The 13,982-nt window shown below is 37.4% G+C and overlaps 1 protein-coding gene across 1 annotated transcript in view; it reads right to left on the bottom strand.

The window, feature by feature from the left end:
- The window catches only part of LOC117214931 (neuropeptide SIFamide receptor-like), a 62,858-nt gene that overhangs the window by 17,219 nt on the left and 31,657 nt on the right, over window positions 1–13,982 (bottom strand). Inside the window, exon 2 of the mRNA XM_033461295.1 lies at window positions 5,871–5,970. Coding sequence (XP_033317186.1) covers window positions 5,871–5,970 — 100 coding nt within the window. The remainder of the gene's footprint in view (window positions 1–5,870; window positions 5,971–13,982) is intronic.

Here is a 13,982-nt window from a genome sequence, read left to right as displayed (position 1 = left end):
ATAATATAAAAATTAGCTGAAAGCACTGGGTGTAATACAGAAAACGATACTACAGCGACAGCTTCCACTAATCCACTTTCGTTTTATTCTATGGTCCATTATCAATCACACGAAAGAATAAATTTGCTATGAATTAAGGAGAAATTCACGCGGAAAATATCAAATCTACGTTACCGATTGTCATGCATGATCGCGATACTCATGGAACTTTCTTATACCGATTTAAATTCGGTAAACGTGATATAAAAATTGTCGGAATCGTGAATTCCATATTTAAGGAAGATTCGAAGCAGCTTCTGCTCTCCATGTCGCTTTATCGCAATATTAAATAAGGCTAGAAATACGCAAGGAAAATCTGACACGGCGTTGCAACCTGTCTAATACGATTAGCCTTTCTCAATTATGAAATGTAGAGATATAAGCTTTCGATATTATTACGTGGTTCGAAAATTAGATACCGTTACAAATCGGCATATTACACTTTAAATTTGTCGAAGGTGAGTGGAGAAAAACTGAGGTTTCAATTTTTTTGTGCCTGAGATTCGGGATACGAGTTGTTTAATTATCAGACCGTCCACTGAAAAAACCGATCTTTCACGGTCATTTATTACCGTGAAGTCATTTAATTCGTAATATGACGTAAATTCTACTTCACACCCATTACTTCATACAAGGTCTAATGTCGACTAAAGGAAAGTATTTCCGATCAAAAGGAGTCGCACCTAAGAGTACGTTCCAATTTCCACCTTATTTTTGTTAGATTTAATAGGAGTAGAGCCTTGCTTCGTTATACTAGAAAAGTGTTTCAAATTGATGGACCATCGGCGGAATCGCGCCAACTGGCATCGTCTTTTGTTACGCGACGAATCACTGCCAATTCTCGATCTTCGATCGCTTGGTGATGTAATCGCGTGTAATCAAGAGCGGGTTATTTGTTCTCTTTATTATGCGTGAAAGACCAGAGTCTCTGGACGTGTAACAAGTGTGGCGGGTGTCGTGTGTCAACCACGCGGAAGTCTGTGTTCGAAATATGATTGACTTACGGTGAAATGGCCGGTTTACTGATAAAATGGAACAAGAGCTGGATTGCTTATCGATATCAAATGTGAAATGCGATACCGCTTAAAGGCATCCCGACGTCTATCCTATCTTCCAGACTATGTAGATTATAATATTATTAAATTCTATCACCATAACGAGTATTACGTAATACATTTTTGTAACTTAAACGCGTTCGATTCATTTTTGCACGTTAAAATTTTTCCTGAATGCATAAACAATAAATATCCGTTAATCTGTCACTACGATTCAACGAAGCAGCCAGTAATAAGGCAGCAATAAGGCAAGCTTGTCTGTACAAACAGCGCAGTACTTGTATATACGTAGATAATTTCTATTTCTAGTATTTTTGTTCAGCGTTCGGTGTATTTTATATTTTAAATTCTCGAATATTAAACCGATCGAAGCGATTTTTATAGATCTTCAAGATCTTGAAAGCAGAAAGGATAGGGAACGGTAACAGTCGTATGCGATGCTTATAGAAATTTGTATAAGTTACAGATACTTTATAGGTTACTGTAGAATAAATTGAAAGTAAAACATGCTATACAGTTTGCCGTAGTGTATTTTTAGATGCAACAAGATGAAGAACCTTTCATAAATCTTCGATTCTTTCCTTTCTTTCTCGAGTAAGTAACGTATCTCTTTGGTACGAGCAACGATTACATTATAGCGTAGCAACGTGTCTTACGTAACCTAGTCGCAGCATTGAAAAGACAAAGGGAGTGTTCCAAATCTATCTTAACCCCGCCGTCTATATCAAGCTGTAATAATATCGTTTGAAATTGCTCGAGACGTGAATTTGTGGGCATAGGAGGAGGAAGTCCACGATGGATTCGTGTTAGTGGATTTACACAGGTCGATAGGTCAGCTGCAGCTTCTGTCGAAGATGTTCGCGCGGATATGAGAACAAGACTGGAAGATGTATGTATTTTCGTAGTTGGCAGTTCGTTCTATAGACAGAACAGCAGCAAGAAGCAAGAAAAAGAGGGCGAACGAAGGTAGGGAGAGTAATGCGTCGCTGCCCGAGGGTTGATCGAAGGCTAAGACAATTCCGAGTCACGGATGCTCCCTTTTGCCAGGCAATTTCAGTAAGATCGATCGCTTCCGAGGATCGTGTAAAACTATTTCGTGATACCAGTCAGGTCGTTTGACGTGAAATTGATAGAAAATCATTTATCGGGCATTTCACTGGATCTCCAGTCATTTCTTCCCTTGGTATTCGACGTATTCTTAATCGAATTTAAATTTCTTCTTTTTTTGTGTCTCGTTTATCGCAATTCTTCTTTTCCTTTAATTGGCCATTCGTTGTCGTAATAATCATAATAGGTTATTAGCGACTCGTATAAGATCGTCGGTCGAGTTTCGTAATGTTTAGAGTGGTTGATTTTAAAAATTCGAGTAACTGTAATGCCTGATTTGAATTTTTTAAACTATCCCTTATAGACAAAGAACTATAATACATGTATATATCACATATAATATCAAAGTACGATCTACCAGCTGGGAATTTTGATAGTTAACCCGCTTAAACTATTCAATTAAAAAAGAACAAAGTCGATATTTATAGTTCGTGACGCTTTAAGCCGGCTTAGAACGAGCGACGTTGCAAGAACAGAGATACGTTCTTTCGCCTTACAAAGGAAGAATACATTCTACATATGTATTTTTTCGTTCTTTTAATTCGCCGCCGCTGCGGCGTTTCTCGTCCGCGTCGCGTCTTGTTTGGATCACTTTGTATATCAAAGCTTCTCCGAACATTTCCCGATGATCGCGACAAACAAACGAGCGCCAAAGAAACTCAACCAGACAACGACTTCCTTCATCAATTGCGTGCATGAGTTAAGCAATTGAATCGCAAAGTGCGTTCACCAAACGATGCCATCCGCATTGCCCTCTTCACCGTATCTAACATCTTGCGAAAAAAAGTGAAACTCGTCCAGGTTATTGGCTTCGGTTAAGCGTATATTATCTTTATTGCAACACTACGAGACTTATATCGGTTTGAATATCGTTAGTACAAAATGGCTGCTTCGAAACACGGCTCACACTTTCTTCCTTCGCTTTGCTTCGAAAAATTTCGCTCAGCGTGCTTCGCGTTTTCAAAGAAAGGAAAATTTAAACGTCGCCGAGAGACGACACGAAACCGTTGGCAAGGTTCGCGAACGTCACCAGAATTCGCGAACGATGCCAAACGTTTCGTTTTAGATGTAAAGAGGAGGCCTCGAGCGTCTAAAAAAAAAAAAAATTCTATTCGCGAGACGCCTGGCGTTCCTTTTGTCTATCTCCTTGCTGCTGGCAACAGGCCATTGGGATCGTGGAGAACGATAAAGGCACCGAGGTAAGAGTCGTCGATCGATTTTATTCAATTATGGATGAAGTTTACAGGATTACAGAAAATATTTATAATAAATAATAAATTGATCGGAAATTCTTTACTTCGCTTTACCTTTATAATATCTCAGATGTAGATATCGACAGATAAAGAATAAAATTATTTAATCTCTATTGTTATTAATATTATCAATACTATTTGCTATTAACTATACTGACTAATTATAACCGATTGAAGATTTTTCATATGATAAACGTCATGCGTAGGTAATTTATCGGATGATCAAGTAATTGAGGATCGTAGTTGGCGAGATTATGTAAAGATCGAGTAAAAGAGGCTCGCTTTATTCTTCTTATCGATGTGTGTATGGGAATAATTTTGTAATATACGTATCATGGAAATCTTTCTCTCCCTAGAGCTAGATCCTGTTCGTCGATTAATATTAATATTCTGTCATATGTTTCGTATACTTCTTCTTTTACATTTGCTATTATTTCATTACTTGGACAATCTATTTTTTTATCACTTTTTTCATATCTGCATCTCGGTAATCGTTTTTTCCTGGTAAAAGTACTGGGTGTGCCGTAAAGTTCCATCGTTTCTTCGAATTATGTTTACGAGACACGGCTCTCGACTTTGTCTGAAAGCTTCGGTTTGAATTCTCATTCGACCTGATTTTTCTGTACAAGAGAAATGTAAAAGAATCTGTGTCATTACCCTATTCCTAAAAGTTTGATTCGACAGTAAACATATGAGTGGATAAGACGCATTTACGACACGTTGGATCTTTTACAAAGGCTAAAAGGAAATAACGTTACCGTTACAGCAGAAAACTTCTTTCTACTCTTCTGATTATCTTCTAACGTCAAAACGTAAAATTATTAAACCACCGAATGAAAATATCTTAATTTTCTGATTGGAATGCCGCTCTTCGAGAATTTCTGAACTGTATCATCGATTATTTTTACAACGGTGTCAAATAAAATTTTTTCGGTGGATTAAAAAGCTTATGAAATGGTAGAATAGGATTATAAAAAGCAATGGATTCGTACAAGAAATTAAATAAAAGAAATTTATGTTCTCATTCTGGAAATAAACGTTACATTTTCACCAATCCGATAATATCTTAATGTCTATAAAATGTTGGTCCGAATTTTTCGTTTTTATAGACTCAAGGTTTCGCTTTCTTAAGAAATAACGAGTGGCCATTCGGTGCTATATTTCTCGTCATACATTCTTATTACGATGTTAATGGAAACACCGATTACGAGCAGCTAGAATGTCATAATAACTAGGAGGTACGCGGCCGAACATACGCGTAACCTCCCGTAATCCAACCTATAATTGTTACACATGGCTACGTAAATGAGAAATAAATATGTCAGGGAAGAATATGCGTTAATGACGTCTGCGATTTCTCAACATACATGCGACAATGCCATATATTCGTTCTCTATCTTGTTTTCTTTTCTAGCTGCAAGGTGTCTCGATAACAAGGTGTTTCGCACGATCGAAACCGATGATTATTTAGTTTTTCTTCTCGCGAAGAAAGAAGACATAATCGGATGTTAGAAACGAGGGACTGGAATGAGCAATCCTTCGTTGAAACTAGTTGCTTGCCATCAAACGCATAGTTCATATTTTATATTCATACGAATTAATATTTCGTAGATGAGTTACATAGATTTCAGAACTTCCAACGGTGTTCAAGCGAGTTGCCATTAAACGCATAGTTCGTATTTTATATTCATACGAATGAATATTTCGTAGATGAGTTACATAGATTTCAGAACTTCCAACGGTGTTCAAGCGAGTTGCCATTAAAACGACATTATTATATTAAGATCACGTTATTAAGACACGCGAATCCGATTTCCAGGAAATTTCGAGAAGCACTTTGTTCTTCATTTCGGATAAAAACATCCTCCTTTTTTTTTATGCTATCTCTTAGCGGTTCGCGTAGCTAACAATAAGGGTTGGTCAGTAGTTGCTTCTGATTTATTACGATAGAAAGAGGGGCAGAAAAACGAATGGGAGTTATTCTATTAATTTATCGCAGTTTGTTGTGCCGACGCGGAACCAATAGACTTTGGATACTTCCATTTCGAAGATGAAATATGGATGAGAAATTTTATCGCTCTGATCGTCGCTGAACACAATGTAGTTCCGTACTTCGTAAAAGCGTTGTCAGTCGAAAGGTTTTGAGAAAAGCACCATCAACGAAACAGTGTTCCATATCTTTCGATCTGCTTACTTTTTGAAGAGAAAGAGAGAGAAAAAAGAAAGAGGAAAATGTATGAATTTCAAAGGAAACTATTTTTTACGCGAAAGAGAATCTATGAATGTTCGAGGATAAAATGGGAAGATTAAAACGACTTTTACAGTAACCATGCGTTGTATATCGAATGTCAGGCGAGCGTCGGCGAACATGGATGAAATCATTCTTTGAAAAGTTCAATGTACATGTAGTACATACCTGTCCAAGGAAACCGCAACAAGGCTGTAGACAGAGGCCGCCACGGAAACGCCTTGTATATAAGCGACGGCTTTACACATGAACCATCCCAGGAACCATGCTGAAACACAAGTTCACCGTTTATCGTTCGAAGTCAGACGATCGAGTAAAACTGCACTTTTCGTCGAAAATGACTTCCGTTCTTTTTGGAGAGAAAAGGAAAGAAAGCAAAGAGAAATGTGCGTCGCAAAGTTGTTCTTTCTGATAAAAGTGTGAATGGACATTGTAAAACTTTAAAATAATCATAATTTGTCGTTTGAAAGTTTTCAGATACAGGAAAGAATTCCTTGATTTTCAGTAACAATTTCTCTGTATATTAACCCTAGTTGAAATTATTCCAACTTTTCGAAAACGAATGATATATTTCGCTTTCAAAAGCATAGGATTCCTTCCTAATAGTCTTACTCTTGAAACAATATACCTCGTCTTATTCTTTCGTAGAGTAATTTTGCATCTTCGCGTGGTTTTGCGAAATATCGTTCTCAAAGTGGAAACACGTTTCAAAGTCTGCAGTGATTTACATGGATGTGCCGTTTGATGTTAATTGTCCGGGAAAACTGGTTTCAAAAACGTAAATGCAGAGCGGTTAAAACGCTTGCATAATAACGAATAGTAGATATGCACTTACGTATGTATCCGCGCGTTGGATACAGCGCAATGTCGTATAGTAATTGCATGTCGTTTTAAAGCTTCTCGCAATTCCTTCTTATTTCGTTATCATGGCGGCAAAAACAGATTACTTTCGTTCTTGTAACTTTCTTATGAAATTTTTTTTTTCGTCACGCAAACTCTGCTCGCTCGCGAAGGAATCTAATTAAGAATTCTACTATCGGACGCCGCGTCGTTCTGATGGGCTTTAATTAACAGTTGTTTCCATAATTTCATCCTTTACAATAATTATCGCAATAAACTGTATAAAAGGTTTTCTTCTGGAAGTCGTTTTCTTTGCGCGTGTTCTGCGTAATTAACTAATTGACAGAAAATTCATATTAAAATTAAAAGATGGTGTAGCGGGTTCGTTAAAAAGTTTATGCGTATATTATAAAGAGTGTTTAACGCGGATCAAGCCAAAGCTTCAAAAGGATAGAAGATAGAACAATTTCGTTAAACAAAATGAAATGGTTTCTTGGAAAGTGGAGGTATTTTTAAGATTTAAAAATGATCTTTTACGATGTTAAGAAAAGGAAGATGACAATAGAAATTGCGCGTCTTTGACGACGACGAAAAGTACGGACGTCTACGACTAACCGTAAGAGTTGCATACGTGATAATTTAAAAAGCTGCGCGTATTCAGAATTCTATTTAAACGGACAACGCATCCACTGTACCAACCTGGTACACTCGTGCAACCGTATCGGATGTCTCGTATCGAATAACATTTACCCTGTAAAACTCAGTGTACCATATCGCAAACTCCAATCGGAGCCATTGCATCAAGATGAATTCGAGTCACGGCGTATCGAACGCGTGCCGCTTTGATCGGATATTAATTGCAGGATGCGACGACGTCTTTCGTACGCCTTCGGGTTCGATGTCTGGATCCCTGATGGGTGATATTCGTGCAACGTCCCATTTTTTCCTCAGCGGATGTCTGGTCAAGGAGCGTGAAATAAGCGAGAGATATACGAGCAACGTTCGAATGGGAGGACGTGAAACGTAGGAATAGGTGTCGTTATTCCGCAGACCTGGATTTTTGACGCAGGCGGCGTGCACGATTATCAGCTGGTTACGTGTTCGATGGAATAAATAATTATCTCGCGCAACGCTTGATCTACGGCCTACGGGAAGTTCCTTTCTCATGTATAAGGCCTCGCGCTTACCCTTCACTTCGCAACACAATACTTTCGGTGCTGGACTGCCGCTAAAAGGCCACACAATCGGCATCGACGTAGCTTGAAAGGACTTGCTATTCGAACCGTTTCGACGGGAAAAAGGAACTAGCTCTTTGCACGCCGATTTCCTCGCTGTGCGAATGACGTGCTGCTTCTCAGGGGAATTTCGTGCTGGCTGTCCGATAGAAGCTACGTTGACGCGTGAAAATATACGAGGAACACGAGAGAAACATCGTAGAGACGGTTTTCTGGAAATTGATTAGGGTGAAGATGAGGAGCTTTAAGTGGCGTATAATAAATGTACGATAATGATTATACGTATGTATACAAGAAATATTTGTAGGTTTAGATACGCCTGCACGTTGATTAAATGCATAAATTGGAAAATAGAAAAATGAAACGACGATATTTTCTATTCTTTATGTCACCTTCTTGCGATAAACGAATTCGTAGAAGCGAGTTGTTCGTTTGTTGAGAATCAAAGATCGGTCGTGTATTTACGTATGTAATGAAATTGACAAAAGCGAAGTTGATCAGCGTGGCTTCCGAAGTCCCAAATATTGGAAAGAATACAAATTACGTTCGTTGTTTTTTATCTTTCCGGGAGCCGCGGGTGGATTCGTATGGGAGAAAGAAAACGCGAAAGTATACTTCGAAGAAAGAAAAGAAAGAAAGGAAAATGCAAAAGTATCAGAAAAGACGCCATGTTTTGCCTTTGTATGAAAGCCCATTATCGACGCAGGCTTGCGTACATATCGAAGATGTGGCAGTTCCGTGGAACGAATCTGCAATGTCACGTGCATCCGTCGCGGAATCGAGAACGAATCTGGCCTGAGAGTTTCGCGAAATCCATCGAAATTCGGGGCTTACTCGCTATCAATCGCATCCTGACAATCTGACGTGTTCCAACTTTTCCATTGAATAAATTTACCTCTTGTATGCAAGCGCACGAAACCTAAGGCCGAATCGTATCAAACTCGAAGAACTCCTACGTATTGTTTTCGTCTCGTTCGTGAATTTCAAACGGATGCTGCCTGTATCACGGGAGTAGAAACCGACGGGACGCAGCCACCGCTTTATCGTAATTAGACAGCGGATATTTGTGCAAGTATCTCATATTTTTGTAGGTACAAAATATTGAGCAGCAGCAATAAAGTAATATGATATCGAAGAGCTTATGTAATAAATAAATAAAGATGGATCAATTTATTCAAGCAGATACATATTTATAAATTTTACCGATTATTGGCTTAATTATCTGCTAAAAGATTGAAATGATATATTAATCGTTTCGACGTAACTCTATGACACTAAAAAAAATTAAGGCGCACATAAATAGAAACGTGAAAACAAAGTGGAGGATAAGAGGAAAGAAATTCGTAAATTATAAGATCGATTCAGAAGCAAGCATAATTTGCAATGTGAATAATTTTGTGAACATGTTCATGCGCGGCGAAAAAACGGGGCAACTTTTTACGCATTCCTCGTGCGATTAACGCGAGATATTATCGGCTATTAACGATAAATGCTGGCTAGAGTAACGGGGCTAACTCCACAGCCACGGTCAGTTTACAAGATACAATCGGAGAGAAGGTTATTACAACACGCGTCTTAATTGCCACGCTGTTCGTTTCATATTATTATATAATAGTATCTTTTTGTTTCTACGTACACATATGCGCATATATACCGTGATTTGGCGAATTAAAACGACCAAATGTGATATTTGAACAAGACGCTGTAAGTAAAAATCGAGAGAAAACTGGTTTTAAGGAATCGATTGGTCTGAAAAAAGATTATAATTACGTATACGTGTAATTATACGACATGTACCTACTTATATGTAAATTATATGTAAATGTTTCGTTAGACGTTTTGTTAGACGTGTATCTAGGTAGGATAATTGAAGTAGGAGGACAAACTTCTAATTCTTGTTTTAAGAATAAATTAACTACTATTTAGGATACGATAATTAAAATATCCTCGAGTAATGTTTTATGTAAAAAAAAAACCAGTCGCGGTCGCTTTCACCCCACGATCCGTTAGTTTCTATAAAGAGTCTATATAAAAATTTCGACATGCAACAAACGGGATAAGAAGTAGAAAGAAAGCGATTCTGGAAGAATTATGAAAGAATCGATAAATAGAGAAATCATACATGATACGCGAAGCGTTATGACTGCGAATATCTAAGAATCTCTTCTCCTTGAAACTGGAATTTTTAAAATCATAAGAAGCAATTGCAACTTTGAAAACAGGGTCAATTCGGACAAATGTTTACTGGAATTTGTTTCGTTATTTCTCTGCATCGTATTCATCCTCGAGTTACGTGTTCGTATTTTATAAAGCATTTTGCTCGTATGTTAAGATACACGGCGCGTATCGTAGCGTATATCATAGCTCGTTTCCATTGCGACTAATTTACGATTGTAAGATTCTGTTTCCGTTTCACTTGTGTTTGCTCTATTAATTGGTATTACGATCGTTGTTTAACAGAAACGTGTTGTCATAATGATATTTCGCAAAGTATCGCTTTACCGAGTGATTTATGAAATGTTTTCGTGGCATTAACGATCTCTGATTCGTTCTGATAGTTTCAAATAAGAAGATAATTACTATAGAGTATTTCACTTTGTTTCACGCGATATTTATTACGCTTTGAGGTATCAAAGCGTTTAATTAACTCGCTATACGAGATACTACGTTAGAATATTGAAATAACCACTACATACTTTGGAATATCAAAATCAAACGATATAAAACATTTGCTGCGTTTTTGAATATTCAAATATTGGTTATGACTTAATTAATATGTAAAATTGTGTAGCATAGTCTGTAACGCGTTCAGCTTTATGCTAACGTTTTATGAAACTGTCGGTAGCCTTAACGATACTATTTTATTTTAGCTATTAAAACATTTTTAAATCGTCAAATCCTTCGCTTTTGTGCGAATTAATATTCCTTTATATATTTTCGCTATGGTTATTAGAATAGTTTCCATTCTACGCATTCGTAAGAATCACGAAAGATCGATATGACGAACTATCGCGAGAAAGATTGCCAATTGCAAGAAATCAAATTATTGGTCATGAATTATTGGTCAATGAAAGTATTCGATTCGTTCGAGCATTCGATTTCACTCGTTTAAGCAGCCATCTGACTGATCAATTTTGCTGCCACGTTACCTGCTCCAAGGATGGATAGATAAACGAATTAGCATTCGAACGAGCGTGCCAGTAGCAGCTTTGTTTCGCCCATTAAAAATCGATCGAACAAGAAAGGAAAGGGAAAGAAATTTTGAGAGCAACTATTTTTCCAACAAGCATTTCCATCGGCTAAAGAAGAAACTGATCGACGCTCGAAATATATTTCTCTTTATATCGTTGTTTTGCTCCATTTAATTTGCAATTTTATATGATATTACGTAATCGATGATCGGTCTATTCAAATCAATCAGCGATTAACCGTTGTTATCGTAAAATGTTCAAAGGGCAATAAGTTTGATCGCATTCGATATCCGTTTTCAATTTGTAACAGTAATTAAGATCAAACGAATGAGTGAATATAAATGATAACAATCTATTAGTGTATATACTTTGATAAATATTCAAACATATCGCGTCGCGTGGTTAATGGACGACACGATATTAAATATTTGATTTCTCTCTGAAAGTGAATCAATGTTTTAAATTGCGTCTCAACTAAAATAATACTTGGTCGAATCTCGATTAAAATTAAATATCACGAAAGAGAAACCGAACGATTCCCGAAGCTCCATATATTTTACTTTAATTCAAAATTCGAGTAGAACGTATTTCTATGAACACTCGCAATTTTTAATCAGTGGAACATTAATCTCACGTTTCCCGGGTGTACGCGGAATTCCGATTGTTCTGGCCCGATGCTGAACGGATGATGCTGCTGTCTGTACATTATCATGCTCTATCCATAATTTGTTTGCACTTCTTCACGCCGTCCAAAATCTCTCCGCCCAATTACGCGAGCCACCGATCAAACGGAAAATTAAAACGATTAGACTGTTAACCTCCGTCGGAAACAACGGAACCGGCAACAGCAGGCGATTTGTAATTTGGCGAACGATCTCTGGCCTAGAAAAATGATTAACGCGAGATCGTGTACTTCCATTAGTTGACGATTCTAATGACTAATTGCTATGCCTCGTTTCGTAGAATCGAGAAATAAGGCGCCAAAAATATAAAACATAATTTCATGTGGAATACGGCGAAAAAGGACATAGGATGACTTAGTCTGGCAAATTAATTGAAGCCGAATGTCTTGATTAGCGTATCAAATGGGCGTAGGAATTGCAGGGATATTTCGAGTCGAGTAAATGACAGATTCACTCTGGCAAAGGTTTCCAGTTACCTACTCGAATTCCAGTAGCTTCGATTAGCTTGTCATTCTACTTACGTGTATCATTTCATTCTACCTACCTTAGCCTTAGCCTGGTTATTTCTTGCCGTTATCTCTTTATTACTTCCTTACTTCTTACCTCGCTAGCAAAGCTTGTTCTTTTCATAAATTTTGGCAAGTTGGAGAAGATTGAAAAATGCGCGTTTAACGTTATCCGCCCCGTTTCGTGTGACTTCAGCGTAAGTACGTTATGGTAGATAGGAGACGAAAGAAGAAGGCTACGAAACACCATAGATTCGAAGGCAAGAGGTGGAACAGATTCGATCGAAAGGGCAAAGTCATGTACGCCTGTAAATTATGTAGGTAAATGTGAAAATTTCCCGATCGCCTGGAACCTTAGTTTCCTATGCGCGTGCGTTTCTACGTTTCGCGTATTTTACTTTCACCGTCTACGCTCTGGTGGACACCTCCACCGAACCTGTATGCACCGTTCCACGGAGATAAAAGGGGCCAGCTCGGTCAAATAAACGGGCAAACGCCGGAGAACGAACGCGTAGGCAAAATGGATCTTTCCCCTCGTAACTTTAGTTACGAGCCTGTTGCCTGGTAATTCGGACAAATGTTCTATCGATACTTTATATTGAAATTATTGTTATATCGAAACTTGTTGCATAGGAATAACCTTCGGAATTCTATCGCCAAGTATTTGCACGATAAACTCGATACTTGAATATTTTTACTTTAAGACATCTGGTTACATTGCCCCCTTTCTCCTAACTTTTCTTTCTTATAAACTCGCAGAGACTAGCTCGAAGATGAACATTTTCTCGAAGCATTCGTGACTTTCTTCCATCTCAGTCTTTAAAGGTTGGTTTAAAACAACTTCTTACTCTTCTTATCGGTTTGCCAATTGGCTATCTTTTGTAAGGTATTATGCAATACGTGTAGGAAATATAAAAGGGAAATATAAAAAGAATGAAGAGGACCAGACGAAAACTGTGCAGAACAGCAAGTAGATTATACGCGAAGCGAATACACATGCTCGTAATCTATTCACACTGATCTGATCTAATGCTTATTATTATAAACGTCCGCCTAAAATTTATTTATAGCAGATCTAATGCATTTTTTAGGTCGATTAGTTTTACTTTTTCTTTTGTTACGGGGTAGCAAGGAAAAGATAAATTGTTCTCTATCGTTCTTGCGCGTAATTTCTTCGCAGCAAAATATTTGACTAAAAAAAATATTTATCGCGTGTTACATGTATGTATATGATCGACGGAGAAAAGATTGGAAGAATCCAGCTCGCTTAAAATACAAATACGGTATTAAGTTCAAGGAAACACTTACGAAAAACTCAGTCGTTCGTATTTATATTCACTTCGTTCGCACGTATATCTGTTCTGACAAACAAAATGTGTTTTCGAAACAATGCAATGTAATTTATGTTCTGAAACAGTTGTAATAAACGTACTTCCATTGCGCAAATGTTCCTGTTTAATATTCCATTGGATCGGAAAGACAAATACAGCTGTTGAATATGTGCAAACATTTATATCCTGCGACAGTGATCTTCTAATCTACAATACGCTCGTATAGTTTCAGATACGTAAATTTATATAATCGTAGAAATCAAATTTCTTGAGAATATGGAAAAAGAAAAAGAAAGATAATAATTGATATATTAGAATATTAAAAAAAAATTCCAAAGAGCTCGATTAAATTTACCGAACCGATTTGAATGTATAGAATGCCAATTTTTACAACTTTTGTCTCCCACTCCCACTGATCGCTCAATTATCGAATCTAATAAAAGTATATCATCAAGCACTTGCGATCGATCAATCTCTCAATATTTTCCTTATTT

Source organism: Bombus bifarius, unplaced genomic scaffold, assembly GCF_011952205.1.
Source record: "Bombus bifarius isolate JDL3187 unplaced genomic scaffold, Bbif_JDL3187 scf7180000007971, whole genome shotgun sequence".
NCBI classification, from domain to species: Eukaryota; Metazoa; Arthropoda; class Insecta; order Hymenoptera; family Apidae; genus Bombus; species Bombus bifarius.
This window is presented reverse-complemented; position numbering and strand designations above follow the sequence as displayed.